Source organism: Aethalodelphis obliquidens, unplaced genomic scaffold (genome assembly GCF_003676395.1).
Source record: "Aethalodelphis obliquidens isolate GAN/ISIS:26980383/991018 unplaced genomic scaffold, ASM367639v1 scaffold30, whole genome shotgun sequence".
NCBI lineage: Eukaryota > Metazoa > Chordata > Mammalia > Artiodactyla > Delphinidae > Aethalodelphis > Aethalodelphis obliquidens.
In genome coordinates this window covers 17,238,990-17,260,138 of record NW_020837974.1, presented here as the reverse complement: position 1 = coordinate 17,260,138, position 21,149 = coordinate 17,238,990, and the positions used below count along the sequence as shown (strand labels likewise).

Sequence of the window (21,149 nt, the reverse complement as noted above, 5' to 3'; positions counted from 1 at the left end):
CGGGAAGGAAAGGGATGCAAAGACAAGGGAGGGGCAGCCACGAAACAATAGTGCAGCCTGGGGGCAGGGTCCTGGTTCCACCTCAGGGGATACACATATCAGTGTCTTTAAGCTATTTATTATAGAATTAAAACCCAACAAATGGAAGATGTCAGCATTTTTCACACCAGAGAAGCTCATCAACAAGATTACCTGAGACCAGATCAGAGGAGTGCAAGCCCTGCACACACCCTAATCTTAACAGCAACCCCACCCTTGAAACATTGATAAAACTCATCAAATCCTCCCGGGTTGGGACGTGATACAGTTTTTCAGGGAAGGAGCCTGCTGTGTCCCCCTTTGCCTGGCAAAACAATGAAGCTATTCTTTTCTGCTTCCCCCAAATCTCTGTTTCCGAGATTCAATTTGGCGCCTGTGCACAGAGGCTGAGATTTCAGCATCAAGAGCTGACCCCACATCCCTGTGTCCCATCTCCCATACACATGCCCAAACTGTCCCTCAGCTGGGGGAACGGGAAAGGAAACAGACTTGGCTGAGCTGTGCTTGCCCTTGGCGTTCTTCAAGTCCTCTGGCCCTCCTGTGAGGGGGATATTCCATCCCCGTTTCTCAGATGAGAAAACCAAGGCCCTGAGACGTGAACATCAAGAATGGATCCCAGGGCTTCCCTGGTGGCGCAGTGGCTGAGGGTCTGCCTGCCGCCTGTCGAAGCAGGGGACGCGGGTTCGTGCCCCGGTCTGGGAGGATCCCACGTGTCGCGGGGCGGCTGGGCCCGTGAGCCATGGCCGTTGAGCCTGCGCGTCTGGAGCCTGTGCTCCGCAACGGGAGAGGCCACGACAGTGAGAGGCCCACATAGCGGAAAAAAAAAAAAAAAAAAAAGAATGGATCCTCAAAACAAAGTCCTACTACAAAGCATAGGGAACCCTAGCCAATCTCCTGGGATAAACTTTAACGGAAAAAATATAAGAAAAAGAATGTCTCTATGTGTGTAACTGAGACACTTTGCTGTACAGCAGAGATCGGCACAGCACTGTCAATCAGCTATCCTTCAATTAAGAAACCAACCTTACCTTGCTCCTGCCACACAACGCACTCCCACACAATCGGCACGTGTTTACAAAGCAGATCACATCCACTATTCTACCTGATCTCAGAACATCCCCCCAGATGCTAGTTTTCCACACTTGAGTAAAAATGATGCTAAGACTTGGCCAGGTCTTGGCTGTGCTAGGGGGGTTCACCCTCAAGACCCTAGACCTCATGCCCCGCTCCCCTGCCCACCGCCCCGTCACTCTGGAGTCTGGCCCGGGGACCAGGCGCCTGGCAGAGGGAGGATGGAAACACAGGGCCGCTAGCTGGGCCAGGTCAGGAGCTGCAGGCTGTGAGAGAGACGAGCTGCAATGGGCCTGAGACCGGGCCTGGGGGTGCAGCGGCGGTGACTAGGGGGGCAGGTCCCGTACGTGTGACCGTCACAGGCAGTGTTACCAGGTTTCTCATCTTTCAAGAGAAGACAGAGATCTGGATTTTTAAAAAATGGGAAATCTCCAATTTTAAAAAAACGTTGGAAACTAAAAAAACAACAGAAAAAGAAGTGTGCGCTAAAGAGAACAGCCACGGGCCAAATCCATGCCCCAGGCCTGAGACCTCTGCGGCCTGCTGGCATTGTGGGCCACGACTGGCCGGCAGGCCTGCCCTGGATTGGGTGCTGCCGGACGCCTGTCTAGGGACAGGCACGGGCCCAGCTGAGCGGGAGGACGGGCTTCCAAGGCAGCCGCAGGCGGTCAGGCTGTGCCCGGCACCCCGACTCTTCGGTTTTACAGGCAACATCTTATTCCCGGCTGTTCCGAGGTTGAAAAACAAGGAGCCCCCAGGGGATCAAAGATTCTTTAGATAACACGCACAACAAATTGCATTTTACTTCGCTTTAATTAAAAAATATATAAATACATGCCAGGGGATTTTTTTTTTCTTAATAACAGGTTGAAAGAACAAAACAAACCCCAAACCTGCCGGGACTCCCCGTTCCTAGGTGGCAGGAGGCCTGCAGGTGGGTCGCAGGCTCAGCCCCAGCCCAGGGGTCAGGGGTGCTGCCTGGAGAGGAGCAAGTCTATGCCGGGCCCTCGGCAGTGGGGCACCCAGCCCTGCTCTGTGACACGGCCCCAAGAGGCCCTGCCCCTCAGGCCACAAGGGCTTTCCAGGGAGCAGGGAGAGTCCTCCGCGGCGGGGTGGCTGGAATCTGGAACGCGAGGTCTGCGTGGATGGGGCAGACCCCCACGGCCCCCAGCTCCTGACCCCTCACTGGCCAGTGGATGTCTGTACAGAAGGCTCGGGGCCTGGGCAGCCTCGCCTCGGAAGCCCTTGGAGGACGCTCCCCACAACCCAGGTTCCAGAGAGATTGGGAACACGAGGAGGAGAGCAGGCGGGACCAGTGTCTCCAAGCTCTCCCCCAGGCCCCGGGCTGATGAAGCACAGTCCTCGGGGCAGCCCCGGAAGGGCCTGGGAGCAGGCGGGCGGGCAGCCTTCCTTCCAGAGTTCCAGGCCAGGAACTACAGGCGGGGCCGCAGGCTGGGCACACAGTGTCCCCGTGCAGCGGGCGGGACGCAGGGCCCCCCCGTGCCCTGACCTCCCCAGGCTGCACCGCACACGTGGGACCCCCAGGAGAGAACATCCTCTCCTCAGGGCCGGCGCTGGGACAGGAGGCTCAGAAGTGGACCCACTTGTTCCAGTTGGCCTCGTGGGGGAAGGCGCGGCCCAGGCGGAGCGTGCAGTCCAGCGTGGGCTCGTAGAAGACCATAGGGCTCCCGCCCGGGCTGGGGGGCGTCTCTGCCTCTCCGCCCGCTGGCTTAGAGAAGAGCGAGACGGCCGGGAGCTTTCTCAGCTGGCGCTTCTGAACGCAGCCGAGGGATTCCAGGCCCTGCAGATGACACAGACAGACCGGTTCACAGGGGCATTCGAGGACCACATCCTCTGTGCCCGGAGCTGCTCCCAGAACAAACACCTGAACCTGGTCTTGAGAGACGAGTAGGGATTGACCAGGGGGGTTTAGGCAAAAACCCAGGGCAAGAGAGAGAAGCGCGTGACCAGCATCTGTACAGCGGCCCTGTGTTGAGCAGGGGTTGCAGGCCAGCTTCCAGATGGGGTTCTGTTTGGCCCAGACCTGCCGTAAAGTGCGGGGAATTTCACACTGAACTTCCCGTTTCCACTTCTGTGGAAAAGCTGGAGGCCCAGGGCACACAGGGCCGGAGCGCACGGCGGCCATCAGGCTGGGCGGCCATCAGGCTGAGCGGCCCTCAGGAGGCCGCCAGCACGTCTCCAGCTCTCCTGCCACCCACGGGGGCTTGTCACTCACTACTCACCTGTCCCTGTGGGCCTGTGAGCCTGAGCCCTGGTCTAGAGAAAGGGTCAGAGGCAAGACCCCGGGAACGCCAACATGTAGGCCTGGGCAGCAGCTCGGGGCTGGGAAAGGGTGCTGTGAGGGACGGCCTGGGGACAGGAACCCAGAGCAGGGGTGGGGGATGTGGGAGGCTGGGCGCCAGCAGCGCTAAAGGGCACAGAGGCCAGAGGCAGGAGGACAGAAGCGGGCGTGGGGCTCGGCCAGCGCCGCGGCCTCAGAGGGCAGTGGGGCTGATGGGGCGTGGGGAGTAAGCAGTGCGGGGGACACCTGGGGCCCGAGGCTCTTCTGAGGAGCCTGGCTGTCTGCCAGGAGGCCAGTGCACCCCCGCGGGCCAAGCCTGTACGTGGCGGCCACACCGTCGAGCTCAGCCAATGTGCCCACCAACCCTGGCCCTCTGAGACTCAAGCCCAGACCCAGGAAGAGGGAGCTGCAGTGGGGGACGGGGACCCAGTCACACCTGGAGCAGCTCGAGCACGGCGAGGGGCTGCAGGACGCCCTCGTAGTGCTGCAGCAGGCAGCTCTCGGGCACGCCGGGCCTGGTCATGATGTGGTGCAGCATGCCCTCCATCATGCCCTTGATCACAGGCGTGTTCAGGCGGCCGTCCACGATGCGCCACGGGCGCCCGATGAAGCGGATGCGCTCACAGTCCCTGCGGGGTGGGCACACGGGTGTCAGGCTCGCACGGTCCCAGCTCCGGGGATGGGACACCAAGGCTCAGCGAGGTCCGGCGCCTGGCCTGGGGCTCAGGGCTGGGGCCCGTCTCCCTCTTGCTCTTCCCCCTCCCCCTCCCCCATCTGGACAGACGGGGTCCCAGCCCCACTGCCCACGAGCGCCGGACCCACATCACCACACACTGGCGGGGGCAGGGGGAGGGGGGGGGGGGAAGTGCTAGGACCTCTGGATTTACCAGCTCCATCTGGGACCCGGGCCACTGGCTGCCTCGCCTTCTGACCAAGTTCTCAGGTCTGTACTCAAAAGTTCTACTTCTGTGCTGTATAAGGGGGTTCCAGACACACTTTCCTTAGAAGGTTTCTGCTAAAAGCTTAACCAGTGACTGGTCTGACACACAGGGTCCCGGCGTGAGACAAGCCCCAGGGTAGCTGGACACTTGGCTCTGACCGCGTGACTGGGCCCTGGCGGGGGGCGACATCTAAGCTGGGAGAGCACGGCCCCGCCAACCTGAGGGTGATGTACACACTGGGGCAGGCGCCCCCTCGCCAGAAAGGCTTTTGTGACACCCACTGCTCCCGACGGACCGGGCGCTCCAGCAGTCAGCACTGCTGGCCCTCGTCCACCACGTGCAAAGAGCACCTGCCTGGCCCCCCAGGGAGCGGGACCAACAGTCCCTCCCATGTCCCGGACCCCTGTGCCACACAGATCTCTGTGAAAGACCTTCACGTAATAACTGATCTTGGACCCTGGGGACAACCCCCAAGGCCCTCACCGCTCCCCCCGGCCCAGGCCACCTGAGTCCGAAGCACACCCACCTTTCCCACGCTGCCTGGGAGAGGCCCCCGGCCGCAGAACCGTCCGCCAAACCTGTCAAGAGAGAAAGGGTGTGGCAGACTGAAGAAGGTGAGGCCCATCTCTCCCTCCCTCATTCATCCCGCAAGTCCTTCTGGGTCTGGGGATAAAGCAGTGAACAAAGCAACAGCAATCCCGCTCCTCAGAGCCTTCACCCCGGGGCGGCGGGGCGTGGCGGGCAAAGCCTGCGTGCCCAGGACGACACGGGACAGGTGGCAGGGTGCAAGTGTGCAGCCGTGCTCAGGGCCCGAGGACGCCCCGCCCCGGGGAGCGGCGAGCGCCGGAAGCCCCGACTGCAGAGCTGGGGGTGTGAAACCCTTGGGCAAAGACATCCCAGAGGATTATAGCATGGGAGAGGAAAACGGGGCACCTGCCAGGCCCCTGGGGAGGCCAGAGCCCTCCCCTTTCTGCTTCCTGACAGGGATGCTTCAGGAAACACCTCTTTCCAGAACCAAGAGCGCCCTGTCCTCATGATTCACAGGTCGTTTAGGAGCATCTGAGGCCTCTGCCCTCTAGTGGAGATACGAGTGTCAATAGGCAAGAGCTTCCCCCTCGAAGCTGAGGCCGTGAAAAGCTGATGTAAAGGCCCCTTCTGTGGCTGCAGCAGGTTCCTGGCCCATCGGGCCCCGTGATAGAGAATGGGTGGGTGGGGGAAGGTGGTGTGGGGGACAGGGTTTGGTACCTCTGGGGTCTTCAGGGCCCTCCGGAAGCTGGGCCTGACAGCTCAGCTGCTCTCGGCCTGGGGAGCTGGGTACCCCGACACCCTCTTGGTCCTCCTGCCTGGCTTCCGATGCTCTGGGGGAAGGCTCCCTCACGCCTGTGTCCTCAGGAGCTGTGGGCAGGGCGGGCACCTGGGTTTCTGGTTCTTCTGCTCTGGGCCCCAGGCTGGGGGCCAAACGCACGTCCTGGAGTGTGGGCCTCTTTGTGGGGGGCTCCGGGGCACTCTCGGGGTCGGCGCCCCCGCCCTGGCTGTCCACATCTGCACCGGCCCAGCTGGCACGCCTCTTGGCGCTCAGGGGGCCCTGAGAAGGTGATGCCTGCCTCTCAGAGGGGCTGTCCTCGCTGGAAGGCCCCTCGGGGGGTCTGGCCTGGGGATCTTCTCTTTGAGGGTCAGCGCCCTCCTCTTTGTCTTTTAGCCGCACCGAGTGCAGGAGCCAGGGCTCGGCAGAGGCCATGGACACCAGGCGAGCGGTGTTGCCGCCGACTTCCAGCACCTGCTGTTGCTCTAAGAGGTCCTAGGAAAAGCAGGAGACACACGGCGTCTGTAGGGATCCCCAGGGTCATCGGGGTCCCCTTCCCCTGCCTGAGGTGTGTAAGCGTTCTGAGCAGTGGCCAGCCCAGCTCCTTCAGGACAGGTGGCTCCACCTGCGCCCTCAAAGCTGATGTGACCTTCCAAGTCTCCTTCTGCCTGGCCAGCTCCTCCTAGACTTAACACCCCGAGGGTTACCAAGTTCTTCTGCAAAAGCCATAATTATTCCCAAGTGAAGGACAGTGACTCCTTCCCTCGTTCACCACGCCCTCTTCCCACGTCCTTGTTCTTATCTATGAGCTGCACCAACTCTGGGCAGCACACGGGGATTCACCAACATCTTTTTCTTTTTTATTAAAAAACCCACAAGTCAAGATTCAAGGAGTTTGCCCCTGTTCACAGCCTGGACGCAGGACTCACACCCACATCACGCGGGTCTGGGGAGGGTTAGCTGCGCACGCGCCACTAGGGCCCTGTGCTGGACACCAGGGAACAGAGGGAGCTGCCGGCCCCTCGCCTCTCGGCAGTCAGTGGGATCCGCTGCCCGGGCTCCAGCACCGGGGCCTGGGGAAACTCCTCACCCTCCCTCCCAGGGCCCCAGAGGCACCACGAGTTTTAAGAACAATCCAACACCAAGTGAAAGGTACTCAACAGCCCTCTTGTATTTCCTGTATGGGTAAGAACTCCTTTGATAATGACAAGTATCGACTTCCACCCCCTCCCCGCTGCCCCAAGAACACACAGCAAGGCAGGCACCTCGCAACATCAGTAACACACAACATCGATGACAACTGACACGCGGGAGGGCAAGCCAGGTCCCGGGGCACTTGATCTAAAAGGTCCAACTCTTCTCACATTCTTCGGGTTCAAGGGTCACTGATGAAAATGGGTCCGGGCAGGGAAAGCTGTAACCAAGCAGGACCCTACGGGGCCTTTGTGGGGCAGGCCTTTCCCCCACACCCTCTGCTTTAGCTCCTCTCTGAAGTACCCAGGTAACAGTATCTGGTGCACTTTCCTGAGTTGTTTTACAGAGGTGAACCACACACACCCCCCACCCCCATCAAATGGAAGAAATTTAACTTTGCAGTCCCCAGACCTACTGGCACCTAAGGACTGACAATGTTAACTAACCCCTGGGACACCCCCCTGTTCCCTCACCATCAGCCAATCAGAGAACTGTACAAGAGCTGATCACGAACCCTGAGACCCCTCTCCCTCACCTGGCCTTTAAAAATGCTTTGCTAAAACCTTTCAGAGAGCTCGGGGCTTTCTGGGGCATGAGCCACCTGTCTCCTTGCAGGGCCCTGCAGTACACCTTTCTCCCCTCCAAACTCCGACGTTTCGGCTTGTTGGGCCTCATTGCGCGTCAGGCACGCGGACTTGGGCTAACAAAGTGGTGAGTGCTGTGGACCAGGTGCAGGGTACCTGGAGACAGCAGAGAGCTGGGGAGGACAAGGCCCATGGCTTGGGGGGGCTCCGGCCAGCTGTGCTGAAGAAGCAGGGCCCAGAGTGGCCAGACCTTCTAACGTTCAGGAGAAGCTGGCAAAATTTCAGGCAAGATCTCCTGTCTTCAATGTTGACAACGAATCCAGCTTTTGAAAAAATTCCACTACGTGCCCCAAGCCAAGCCCACCCGCAGCGTGCGTCTGGCCCGTGAGTTGCTACTTCTGGTCTGGCTACCACAGGCTGCCCGAGAGCACTGCTCACCTGGACGTAGTCTGCGAAGGTCCGGGAGCGCTCCCCATCTGTCCTCGCCAAGGCGGAGAACCTTCGGCACAACTCCTCCCTGTCCACCCCGAAGCAGCCGGCCGCTGCGATGGCCCCCTGGACTTCCAGGGCGGCGGCCACGTCTCCGGGTTTGTACCCAGACAGCGCCAGCTGGTGGGCGAACTCTTCCAAGCTGCAGGTGTCCTCCTGCCTGTTTATCAGCCTGGTGAATGTGTCAGGGAGGCAGGAGGTTCCCACCATCAGCTCTTCCAGAGAAGTGACTGTGGAGACCAGGAGGACCAGAATCAGCCCTGAGAAGCCCCTCCCCCACCAGACCAGTGTACAGGCGGTGCCGAGGCAGGTCATGCTCCCACACCGACTCACTGCTCCCCAGATGTCCAGGGGTTGCCTTCTGGGTGGGCACGGTCGGGCCCCTGGCAGTCGGGCGCCTGATACATGCCGCCCTGGGCCCTTGACTGCAGCCCACGCGATCCCCAGAGCCAGCATGATTCTCTCGTTCAAGACTCACAGGGAAGGGCTCAAAGGCGGGGCTGGGGTCTGAGAGCCAGAACCCTAGAGCTCTGGAGGGAGCGGGGTGGCCCTCCACTCAGGCTGCCCGGGCCCCACCCTTCCTGATGCTCCCATGTCCACGGCTCGCAGACCCCGTGAGATACGCCGGGACCCCTCCATGAGTCCCGACTTTTGTTCACACCAGCCACGGCTGGTTTCTGGTGCTTCCTGTACAAGGTGTCTCTGCTCAGACCACAGGCTACAGGTCATCACATTTTTGCCTGGGCCAAGCTCCTGACACAGCACAGAATACTGACTGTGGTTGTGAAGGTAAACACCTCAACACGTGAAAATAAAGGCAAGTCAGACAGAGCAGGAAAGGGGTAGGAAAGGGGAAGAGAAGTGCAGGGACGAGGCCCTAATATTCTCGTTTTACGTGGAGGGAGGAGAGACTGCCAGAAATTAAGGGTGCAGGGAATGGAGGTTTAAGCAAGTCATTATCGTCTCAAAGGAAATCAACAGAAAGAACTCAGAAAAGTGTAAAAGCTGGAAGTAAAGGAGATGAGATAACGAATATAAGCAGAATACTCATCTTTCACAGCAAGAGGTCAAAAGACAACACTCAGGCAAAGAGACCATGGTGAGCGCTAACCGCACGGCGGGCACAGCCTGGGCTCCCTGAGCGGGCCACTCAGGACGCGCGCCCTCTGCGCCGGCGGCTGCGGACAGCAGGGCTTTTCCTTTGCTTTCCGCTTTGGCTCAGTCAGTGGTGGCTGCCGCACGTGGCCTTGGGAGCCTGGCCATGAGCCCCAGGTCTGGGCCGCGAGGCAGCTGGGGGGGGCACTCACCAGCGGCTCCGAGCCCGGTGGGCTTCGGGGTGCAGCGCAGCCGGAGCTTGACCCGGCAGGAGTTCACCACGATGCTGTCGCTGGGGTTGAGGTTGCGGTTGCTGACGATGCCGGGGGCGCAGCAGCCCTTCATCAGCAGGTAGTTGGTGTGGGAGGCCTGGCGGGCTTTCACCTCGATGCTCCGGCGCTTGGCCCCTGAGCCTTCATCCAGGTCTTCCTCTTCATCCTCGTCCTCTTCCAAGGCGCCGTCCTTTCCCAGGCTAGGAGCAGAAAACGGACCTGGACGACGGAGCCCAGCCAAGCCTTCTGCTGGTCTGGCCGCCCCCTCAGAGAGCGGCGCTCCGACCACAGACACAGCCCTGGCATCCGGCTGTGAGGTCAGGTCAGCACAGACTGCGCTCCAGATTCATCTCCCTCGTCCACCTTCCATACCCGCCCCCCACCCCACATCCCTATACCTGTGTCTCTGCAAGGGCTGTCCCTTCGGCCTGGAAGCCCTTCCTAGTCTCTGGCCAAAAATGCCTGCTTTTCCATTAAATCCCAATTCAGCTGTTACAGCCTCAAGGAACCTCTAACGACCCCCCTGCTCTGCCTACCCCACCCTCCGTGCCACACTGTCCTGGGTCCTTCTCTTTGGTGTGGCCCAGTCACCCCCTCCTCTGGCTCCCCCGGCGCCCAGAGGCACCAGCAGAAGGTGCTGCACTGGACACCGTACTGGAATCCCTGGTTCACAGATCCGTGAGGCCCCGACCCGGGAGCTCCCGGAAGGCACTGCTGATACCCACACAATGCCAAGCACAACGCAGAGAAACGCAGCACGTGTTCACTGAGAATAAAAACCAGATGACGGAGGAGATAAAACTGCAGATGCCACAGCCTGAGAGGAAGTGATGGTGCCCAAAGCCCCCGACGGTGCTCGGACCAGCAGCCCAGCGGCTGCCCTGGCTCTTACCTCTTAATGACCTCGTTCTCCACCATTGAACTGTCCACCACAACGATCTGCTCTGGGATCCTGACGTCCATGGAAACAAGGCCCAAAGAGAAAAGGGTCAGGACGGCCACACAGTGTCCTCCAGGGCCGTCCAAAGAAAATGCCACCAGGTCGCTCGTGGAGTCGTTATTATCCTGGTCTTTGAAGGAAAAATTATCAGGCTGGTCCAACTTGCCGGCAGCCCGGATTCTGTCGAAGAACTGGAATGATTCTGTGCAGATGGTACTCGGAAATCGCCACGTGAAAATCCTACGCAGAAAGAGAAGGGAAGGGCCTTTCTGAGGACAGGGTGCTGGAGGCCTTGGTGCGGACGGGCTGCTGGAGGCCTTGGTGCGGACGGGCTGCTGGAGGCCTTGGTGCGGACGGGCTGAGGGCACCTCAAACCTCGCCATCAACACTAAACACACCGGCTTCTCCCTGGAAGCCCTGTTTTCCATCTCAGATGAAGATGCTGCACCTTTTCATCTAACCCAACACCCTAGGCCTCGCGGTACCAAATTGGGGAAGATGAATGTGCTTTTTGTAATCATCTTTACACAAGGCAAGCCCTGAACCCCTACAGAGGGGAGGGGACATGCGTGTGTTCGATCTCACAGTCTCCACTCGGAGCCTGCAGTCAAGCCCTTGCCTCTGTCCAGACCCTGTAACAACCTCTTGCTGACCCTCTTTAGACCCGCAAACTGGGTCTAAAAAGTACATGATGGGGTTTCCCTGGTGGCGCAGTGGTTAAGAATCCGCCTGCCAATGCAGGGGACACGGGTTCGAGCCCTGGTCCAGGAAGCTCCCACATGCCAAGGAGCAACTAAGCCCGTGTGCCACAACTACCAACCCTGCGCTCTAGAGCCCGCAAGCCACAACTACTGAGCCCGCGTGCCACAACTACTGAAGCCCACGTGCCTAGAGCCCGTGCTCCCCAACAAGAGAAGCCACCGCAATGAGAAGCCCACACGCAGCAACAAAGACCCAACGCAGCCCAAAATAAATAAATAAATAAATTTATATATATATAAAAAGAGCAACTTAAAAAACCCCAAAAAGTACACGATGGCTTCCAAATGAAGTGTGTGAGCCTGCAAGGCAGGCGGCCTGGTACAGCTCAGAGCCGTGAAGATTAGGACCGAGGTTATGCCCAACCGGAAGGGTGCACTTTTAGCTGGTCTAATTATTAGAAACTCCCCAATTTGATGGGAAAAAGGGAAACAAACTACCTACAAAATTGGTAAAATACCCCAACACAAAATACGGCAAGCATTAACCTTATTCCCATAGAAGGGGGGACAGACATTGATGAGAAACTTGGTCCCAGAGGTTGTGTCTCGCGAGGCCCAGGCCGCCCTGCTCTCTGATGAAGAGGGACGCCCGTCACTTCCGCTCACCTGTGCTCCTCTCCGCAGACAGGCCCCGCCCTCCCCGTGCTCACCTGTGGTAGGTCTGGGACAACTGGTAGGACATGGGCGCGAAGGGCAGAGCGCGGTTTTTCTTGGGGCCCAGCGTGTGGTTGACCCGGCGCCGGTTGACCAAGCTCCTCTTCTGGTACTCCACGAAGGCCTTCACCAGGATGTGGTCCTTGTACTCCCGGTAGAGGCGGAACGTCTGTAACACAGCAGGCCGTGCGTGAACAGGGCTCTCCAGCCAGCGGGGGGAAGACCCAGATGTGGATGCACAAAGCCACAGCTGATCATTGATGGAGGAAGCGGCTGGCGGTGGGGGAGAGCCCAGAGGAAGCCCGCATCCCGACGGTCGGCCTGCACCCACCTTCACGTCACCTCAGAGAGTACAGAGAACCGGCAACTGCAGGGAAAGGCGGATGCCTATTTCTCTGGTTGCAAAGACGCTGGGAGCTGACGCAGAATCATCTCTGATACCACTGTATCCCTTACCACGACCTAACCCATCAGCATGTCTGCTGGGCTCTGCCCCCAAAATATGTTCCCAGACGCATCTGGTCTGTGCCATCTACACTGCCACCATTGTTTCTCCCCGTGGCCCCCTGCCCCCAGCCCGGCCACTCTGCACAGCAGCCAAAGTAGCCCTTCGGTGCCTACATCAGACCACACGTTCCTTCCCTGCCTCGAAGCCCCAATGGCATCTGTCTGCAGGGGGAACTCTCAGTCCTCACTAGGCTTGACGAGACCCCCGTGGGTGGGACCCGGTCCACCACCCTGGCCTCGACTCCTACAGTAAGTGCAGCCCTTGCTTACCGCCCTCCAGCCTCACCGGCTTCCTTACGCTTCTTGAGCAAGCCAAGGCACTGCCGCCTCGGGGCCTTTGCACCTCCCGCTCCCATTTCTCGGACAGCACCTCCCCCAGTCTCTACGTGGCCGACTTCCTAACATTCAGCTCTCAGCTCACACACTTCCCCTCAAAGGCCAAATCCTCCTCCGTCCTGCTCCTCTGCAGTCAACTCAATTACATGAACCTGTTTCCTTTACTCCATAGTAACTGTGTCTACCTGAAACGATCTCATTTGTTTATTCACTGTCACTCTCTTCCAGAAGGACACAGACTCGACTGGTACTGCTGCCCCAGCAGGCACCTGGCACCCAGCATGGGGCAAAACGGAGGGCGGTGTTGAGTCCTGGGTGCTGAGTCTCCCCCCCGTGGGCCACGCCGCCATGGCTCCCTGGCTCGCAGATGTGGAGCCCGCCCAGAGGGGCAGCAGCTCAGAGGACTGCGGGACCGGCAGTCCCGTCACTCCAGTTTTCCGAACAGCGCTGGTTCAGTCAATTGACAGCAAATGTCGAGTACACACCAGCCTCCAGGAAAGTTCAAAGCACTGGCCAAGAAAACCTGCAGGCATGGTCTGAGAATCCTGGCTTAGCAAGTTCTCTGCTGCACTGACCCCGGGACCGAGGGTGACAGGAGACTGAGGCTCACCAGCTTCGAGGGATCTTCCGAGGCCACACTGCTGGGAGGGGCGGGACCAGGGAGAGGACGAGGTCTCATCCTCGAGCCAGTGGCCAGGGGATTGGGAGTCAAGTGGTGGTCAGTTGGGGTGCTGGGGCAGCATGGGGGTGGCTCTCCCGGAGACAGAGTGGGGTCTGGGCACATACTGGGTCCTGTCAGTCCGAGGTGCGCACAGTGCCCTCGATTTCTCCAGGTACCAACTCTACGTCCGTCCTGGTGCACGGACTAGCAGGCTGATGGGGAAAGACTGAGCGGGGCGGAGGGAAGAAGCAGGACGCAGCCGTCAGGTCATCACTGCTTCCCCCCAAGCGGAAGTGGAAGCTGAATCCAGCTTCCTGTGAAACACCTGCACCTTCTGCTTGTCTCTTCCATGTGAAGACGAGGATGGGCACACTCCCCAGACGGCCGCTGGCGTGGAATAGGGGCGCACAGACCACACACAGTGAGTGGGGAGTGTGGCACAGCCCGTCAAGACTCCCAAGAGGCTGGGCTGTCACAGACACAGTGAACTACCGCCATCTGGGGTGCCTGTGACGTCCACCTTCCTGCAGCACACTTCCCGGAAGCTCGGGGCTGCAGGGAGCCTGGTAGGATCCCGGGTGGCCTCTGACCTCATCCTTTTTCTTTTTTTGGGGGGGGGTGGGCACGCCACGTGGCTTGTGAGATTTTAGTTCCCTGACCAGGGATGGAACCCGGGCCCTTGGTAGTGAAAGCATGGACTCCTAACCACTGGACCACCAGGGAATTCCCCCGACTTCATCCCTAATGACCTCCCACTCCCTGCTGCCAGGGGGAGGGGGTCGCTGAAGAAAGGCGCTGTGTCCTCCTTGGGCTCAGGTGCTCTCTCTCATGCGACTTCCCACACCCTGGGTGGTCAGGGAGAGTGACAGCCCCTTGGCACCATCCCTACCGTTCAAACCCAAACTGGAAATGGAGCTAGAGGAAGGAAACGTGAGGCCACGGCCCTGGCTGGGACACAGGGACCAGGCTCTTGCCATAACTTGGGGGCTGGGCTTTCTCGTGTGATGGGGGTTGGACCGACCCCCGAGGTCCTGCTAGCTCTAACCCCGGCTGGGCAGGAGAGCTCGTCAGCGTCCTGCCCCCTCCACTCCTGACTGCAGACCGTGGGGTGGGGCCTGGGGCCCACGTGCCACGAGAGCTCTCCAGTTGACTCGGAAGCATCCCCGCAGTTTGGGACAGCACCCGTCTAGACAGATCAGTGGGATGAGAAATAACACCAGCCTTTCGTTTTCTTATTTTTTTTCTCCCTCATGTCCCAAACTGGCTTGAAGAGCTGAGTTTTGGGTTTAGAGACTAAATACAAAAGTAGACAGGCTCTACTTGGAACACACTTTTGCAATCATTAGAAACAAGGGAAGCGCAGGCTCGGGGAGTGGGCCCCTCTGCGGGGGGCTTGCAGCCACACAGTCTCAGGTTAGACGGATGAGCTCTGGGATCTTGGGCATGGGCTTTTTATTCTCTGAACCTCAAGTTTTCACACTTGTAAAAGAATACTTCCCACGCTTAGTGCGGGGCTGAATGAGATCCGCCTTCCTCTTTCACCCTCATTCGGCCACAATAAAGCAGCATTACAGTTCTAGTAAGTTCTCAGGAGATATATGACTCAACGCCTGCAGAAAGGCAGCTTTCCCACTGGGTGATATCTAGCAATCAAAATACGTTGACAATTGTCCGTTATAATTGGAAAAGATATGCCGTGTAGTCCAATTACTTTCTCAGCTCTTTTGAGAGGTTCATTTCCTCTTCTGCCTAATTTTCTGCCTTCCACATTAGACTCAAAACCTCAGCGCTGGGAGGGATTCTGGAGGTCAGCAGACCCTGTGCCCATACTTCAAAGATGAACAGGGGAGTTCCCTGGTGATCCAGGGGTTAGGACTCAGTACTCTCACTGCTGTGGCCTGGGTTCAATCCCTGGTTGGGGAACTGAGATCCCCAAAGCAGCGCGGTTCGGCCAAAAAAAAAAAAAGAAGAAAAAAAAAGATGAACGGAGTGAGGGCTAGAGTCCCAGGGGCAATCAGGTCCTCTGAGGCCCTGCGGTGAAGGAAAGGGGTGGAAACCTCACACGGCCCGGCCTGGGAAGGGCCCCGAGTTCCAGAGCACTGCTGTGAAGCCGCTGTTGCACCCCCGACACCCACCTGGAATGACTGGTAGATCTCCATCTGGCTGTCCGAGAGGGCCAGCGTGCTCTGGATCAGGTTCTGGAGCACCAGGAAGTGGATGTCATCCACGCTGAAAGAGACGAGGCAACGGGGCCACGTGAGCCCGCAGGCCGCAGGGCACCGCTCAGCTTGGGTAGGTTCGGTCTCAAAAAAGTTTTGAATCTCACAAAAGTGATACGAATGTCCAAACTAGTCATAAACCAAAACAAAAGAAATGATGGTTTTTATGCCTTACTGATTGGTCCGTTTTCACAGGGAAAAAGTTTCAGTCTGGTGGGCAAGGGGTGACATAACCTGGAAATGGGTTCTCATGACAACTAACACGTGTGGTTAGTGCTTAGATTTTCTGTTTGTCTAATTTTAAACAACTGTTTCTCCCACGAGAATAGGCTTTTCATTGAATACAGAGCTAAAAATCAAATTGAATACTGATTACCCAAGATGGAAAGAAAAGGCTGAGGCTTCTTTCTTTTTTTTTTCTTACTTTTCGCCGCGCTGCGCAGCGTGTCAGATCTTAGTTTCCCCACCAGGGGTCAAACCGGCGCCCCCCTGCGGTGGCGGTGCGAAGTCTTAACCTCTGGACCACCAGGGAAGTCCCAAGGGAGTTTTTGCTTGGGAGGTTCATGGGCTAGGAGTTCAAACCCCTTCCCCAACCCGTCCTCAGGCTGGGCCAGTGACAGGCGGGGTGAGGGGTCTCTCCCTGCACAGGGCCTAATAATAAATAATTCAGTCTCTTTGGGCCCAGTGGTCTCTGTTGCAGCCACTCAACCCTGCCGTGAGAGCGTGAAAGCAGTGCAGACTACACGTGCAATGGGTGTGGCTGTGTTCCAATGACACTTTATTTCCAGAAACCGGCGCCAGGCTAGATTCGGCCCTAGATGACCCTGTGCTAGGCTGCAGACAACCCAGTCGAGCAGCCTAGGAAAAGGCACTGGGTCCGTCGGTACTTGCCTATGAAGTTCATCCTCTTTCCTGACTTGGTCTTTTTCATCTCCAATCATCAAAACTCGGTATCTGCATAGGAAACAGAAGAACTTGTGAATGGAGCCCAGCTCACCTTCCATAGCCAAGGGGATGCTCGCGGGAGGTGGCTACTGACTGGCTAACGTGGCGGAAAAAACAGTAAAGTCCCTAAAACTGAAACATGTACATGTAAATTAAAATGAGAAAACACCACGTTCTGCCCATCGAATTGAGCGTGTTGCAAGAATGAGGGTTGAGGAAATGAGGAATGTTCGTTCACTGACCATTTTGAGGCAACAAGGAGACGTGAACTCACAGGGAGCGACTGTTAAGTGTTACCGGAGGAGGACACACAGCTGTGGGTTCACCATGATGAAGAACAAGCGTAAGGAAGAAGGTGGCGAGAAAACGTCCCACAGGGCATAGCTGTATCACGTGATGGGATTACAGGTTAACCCCCGGCCTACTTTTCTGAGCTCCAAGTAATATTGTTTTACTGTGTTCATACCAAGCAAATAAATATAGAAGTAAATCGTAGAACTCTACAAAACAACATGGCCACCTATTTGAGACATTTCTTTGGTTTCTACAAAACTAAAGTCAAAACTCATCTTTGCAATCGTAAATGCTTCCTAAAATTTAGGAACAAGACAAAGCACCTTTTCAGAAAAACGTGACCTGATTTGGGCCAAACAAGAAAATATTTGGAACCATCTTCTTTTTTGCTTTGCCTGCCCGAATGCTCAAGATCAAGTTCAGTGGTAAACTGTTACAGCTGGAACTTTCTTCTTTCCTCTAGATGGGTCATGAACTCTTATTTAAAACTCTTAAACGTCTCCTCTCATAACTAAAAGTTGCCCCACAAATTTATTGAAAATATGTGGGGACAGAAATTATACATAGGTAAACAGGCCACTTGAAACATCTTCAAGACTGAAGAGAAACCATGCCACCTGTGGGTTCTGGGGAAGAGTCTGTGGCAAAGGTAAACAACTACAAATCGCTCCTTGGCCCTGGCACACGGTGGGCACGACATCAACTATTTGTTGGGTGAATGAAAGGACGAGATCCCCAACGGAAACGCAGACGGCTCACTGAAAAGGTACCACACAGTTCACAGTGGGACCTGATGGATGGACGTTGTCTCTACAGGAAGAAATGTGGAAATACAGTGGCGAGAGTGACTATCCTAATGAGGATGGTGAAGAGAAGGAATTCACGTTTAGATGAAGCAGCGGAAATAGGTCTGGTTCACGGCCCTCAAGATTTTCAAGTTTCACAGGTCTGGGCTCAAACCCAAGCATGTTCTTTTCCAGATGCCCAGTGGCTGAGTTGGAAAGAGCAGGGGCTCTGGGGTCAGACCTACCTAAGCTCAAATCCTGGCCTGGGGCTCACTAGCACTGTGACCTTGGGAAGTTAAGTACACCTCAGAGTTTCCTCGTGCTTAAAATGAGCAATCATAGCAAAAGGACTCAAATACTTGAGCAAGCCAGAATTAAGTCAGAGCAGGGCCTTCCTGTAATGGAAGGGAGTACTTGGTGGGGCGCGAGGGATGGCAGTGCCTCCCATTTTCAAGTCGCCCATGAGAGGAGACGAGGGCATCCAGAGTCAAGGGTAGTGCAGGGTTTGCTGCAAGGTCAAGTGGAACGGCTGGTGGGGGACACACCCGTGGCGGTCCTGGCCGGTGACTTTTCCTCTTGCCCCAAAGTTCACACAGAACCTTCTCAAGGGAACCTTACCTGGCAAACAGCTCCTTGAGTGTGTCTGGGATTTCAAGGTTAGGATTCCTTAGGGCTGAACTGAACTTCTCTTTAAGCTTCTCCACAAATTCTTTAAACTCGCTGGCACAAACCTTTCAGCATGAGAGAATGAGATGTTAAGCCCTTTTTCTCCCTGAATGGAGGTTTCACTAAGACACGTTGAGGGAAAATCTTGTAGCAAACTCCCTCGGCAGCGACCTCCCAGAGACACTGACAGAAACACTGCCTCCTGTGCCCTCCTGCCTCCCCAGCCCCCCGGGAAGGCGACAGGTGCTCACCACTTCACTGGGAGATGGAGAGCCTTACACCTGCGCCGCCAGCACTCTCCCCCAAGCCCCGGATGGGAGCCCCGAACGTGTCCTGTGCAGTCTCCTCCAATCAGCAGGCCTGTGTCCCCTTGTCGCCTCCCCCCGCCCAGGTCTGTCCCTCTGTGACTCACCTGTGCAAGTCGGCCTCCACCGCCACGCTCAACCTTGAACCCCAAACCAGACCCCTCCTCCTCTGTACCCAACCTGCGACCATCCCAGTGCAGACCTGGATCACAGCATGGTCCCTCACTGCCTCGCCACCCCCAGGCTCACACCTCCAACTCATCCTCCATGGTGTGGCTGGCAAACCGACCCCGTCACCCTGTCACCCGGTGTCCGGTGCTACAGGACAAGTTCACACTCCTCCCTGACGCCTCTCACCGCCGTCCTCCCATGGGGCACCTCGCCCCCCTTCCTTCTCTGCCTTTCCTCGGCTGGTCCCTCATCTCTGCAGTCTGGGCTCAGTGCTGACACATCTGAAAAGCCCTCTGTAGTAGATGCCGTTGGTCGCCTCCTTCCTTCATCCCGTTCTCTCTTAGCAGTGGAGCCAGCCCTAATTTGGTGTGGGGAGAAGCCTGCCCAGCTTCCCGAGGCGAGTCAGGACGGATCTTCTGGGAAAGGCTGTCCCCTCCCTGGTACAAGGGCCCTCTCCCCACTTCTTCTTGCCCTGGGATTCTGTTGTGAGGACTGAGCTCCAGCAGTTACCTGGCAGCCATGAGGTGACCAGCATGAGGATGGAAAGCTGACCACCAGGGATGGGGACGGAGTGACAGGATAAACTTGGGACCCTGAGGACATCTCTGCTTTGCTGCACCTGCATAGGATGGCCTACTTCCAGGCTGCTTGGCACATGGGGGAAAAAAAGCCTTAAGCCCTTGTTATGTTTTTTTTTCCATCACCTGCATCAAAAGCACTCCTAATTCTCCCTGAGACCTCAGCGGCCTGTGCTTTCCTCTCTCAGGGCGGCTGCCCTGTTCTGCGGTGCACATTTACTTCTCTGCCCGTCCCACTGCCCTGTGGCTCCATTTCAGCTGGTCTCGCCTGGCGCAAGGCCGGACATACACGCAGCAGAGTCCGGTGTTAGCTCAATGAGTGCGGGGTGAGCAGACTCTGAGCCACAGAGCAGAGAAGCCTGGGTCTGGAAAGACAGCTTCCTTCCTTGTCAATCACCATCCCGGCCCCACCCACAGAAAACTCAGAAAGAAAACTCATGGCCGGGCTTCCCTGGTGGCACAGTGGTTAAGAGTCTGCCTGCCAATATAGGGGACAAGGGTTCGAGCCCTGGTCCGGGAAGATCCCACATGCCGCGGAGCAACTAAGCCCGTGCGCCACAACGACTGAGCCTGCGCTCTAGAACCTGCGAGCCACAACTACTGAGCCCGCGTGCCACAACTACTGAAGCCTGCGCGCCTAGAGCCCATGCTCCACAACAAGAGAAACCACCACAATGAGAAGCCCGCACACCGCAACGAAGAGTAGCCCCCGCTCGCCGCAACTAGAGAAAGCCAGCGCACAGCAACAAAGACCCAACGCAGCCAAAACTAAAAATAAAATTTTAAATTAAAAAAAAAAAAACAAAACAAAACTCATGGCCTATCCACGAGCTTTCCAGAAGTCTAGCTGTTTGTAATTTCTGAAGAGCAACCCTATTTTCTTAATAAAATAGACCCAAGACACAGCAGCGTTGCAAAGAGACATGGCAAATTCTAATCATCTTTAAAAGTGATGCTGGACCCAGATCAAGTGAGGGCCACAGCCAAAGAACTGACAAGTCAATTTCCCAAATGAGCAGGGGGAAAGCCCATGTTTGCAAGGCTGGCAGAGGCACCGTGGGGCCCAGAGGACCAGACTAGAACCTAGAAATCCCTGCCTTCAGGGCAGGCTGAGCATGACCACCGCGCGGGGCCCACCTTTGGGTCTCCGTAGTCGCATTTTCGATTCATGAAATCTCCAACCAGCGCCTTATCCTGGTACACCTCGGCGAGGCAAACCCTGTGGGGAGAGCAGGCCACAGTGAAGTCTGGGCAATGTAACGATGCCCACGTTCAGAACCACTGGAGGATTTCTGTCCTAACAGTTCTGGCCTTGGGTGAACACAAAGTATGATCTGCTTATGTGCCTGACGGGTGATTACAGCTTTTGAAAATGAAGGATTTGGGGTCGGCCTGTTTGTGCTCACGCTTCACATCTCGACTTCTCTGCGCTTCTGTCCTCCACGTGCAAACTGAGAACAGTAGCTTCCACCCGCCTGCCCTCACGGGGATTTGGCCAGGACCACAGGAGAGACCTATGTCAAAGAGGATCTTATATTTAAAAACAGGCCCTGGTGTTTGGTACTAAGAGCTCCGGCCTCCTCCAGCACTCTGTCCATTGCACATCTTCACACCTCCAGGCACCAAAAGAGCCTGACCTGCACAAAGGGAAACGGAGGGAAAGACCACCAGCGTTTGCTGGGTTCTAGGAGCTGCGCACTCTGAAAGCTGAAGCTGCTCCTTCATAAACAGCCTGCAAGGTAGAGACTGTCATCCACTTCGCAGCTCAGTGGGGTGTAAGGTCCGCCCCTGCCCCCGAGGTCACACAGAAGCCAAGGGCCAGGGCAGGTGGGACAGGTGTGGTTACTATTGGTACCGTTCTGCTCACAGCCTCTAAGGGGATAAATGCCCCGTCCCAGGTCCCACAGCTCTGAGCTGCAGGGGACGGAGACCTGGCCTGCGCACCCTGCAGCCCCCTTCATGTCCCCCTTCCCCGGCTGCTGCAGGACAAGAGGAAGAGCGTCAGGCAGGGGCCAGGAAACCCAACTTCCAGATCTC

The 21,149-nt window shown here is 57.2% G+C and overlaps 1 protein-coding gene across 1 annotated transcript in view; it reads right to left on the bottom strand.

The window, feature by feature from the left end:
* Positions 1-1,904: 1,904 nt before the first annotated feature.
* GTF3C1 (general transcription factor IIIC subunit 1) overlaps positions 1,905-21,149 on the bottom strand; it is a 72,807-nt gene continuing 53,562 nt past the window's right edge. The window contains exons 26-37 of the mRNA XM_027126554.1: positions 20,250-20,331; positions 18,011-18,123; positions 16,260-16,322; positions 15,285-15,378; positions 11,642-11,814; positions 10,183-10,470; positions 9,231-9,490; positions 7,873-8,153; positions 5,599-6,151; positions 4,880-4,931; positions 3,849-4,041; positions 1,905-2,911 (exon numbers count right to left, since the gene is read on the bottom strand). Coding sequence (XP_026982355.1) covers positions 2,699-2,911; positions 3,849-4,041; positions 4,880-4,931; positions 5,599-6,151; positions 7,873-8,153; positions 9,231-9,490; positions 10,183-10,470; positions 11,642-11,814; positions 15,285-15,378; positions 16,260-16,322; positions 18,011-18,123; positions 20,250-20,331 — 2,365 coding nt within the window. The 3' untranslated portion in view covers positions 1,905-2,698. The remainder of the gene's footprint in view (positions 2,912-3,848; positions 4,042-4,879; positions 4,932-5,598; positions 6,152-7,872; positions 8,154-9,230; positions 9,491-10,182; positions 10,471-11,641; positions 11,815-15,284; positions 15,379-16,259; positions 16,323-18,010; positions 18,124-20,249; positions 20,332-21,149) is intronic.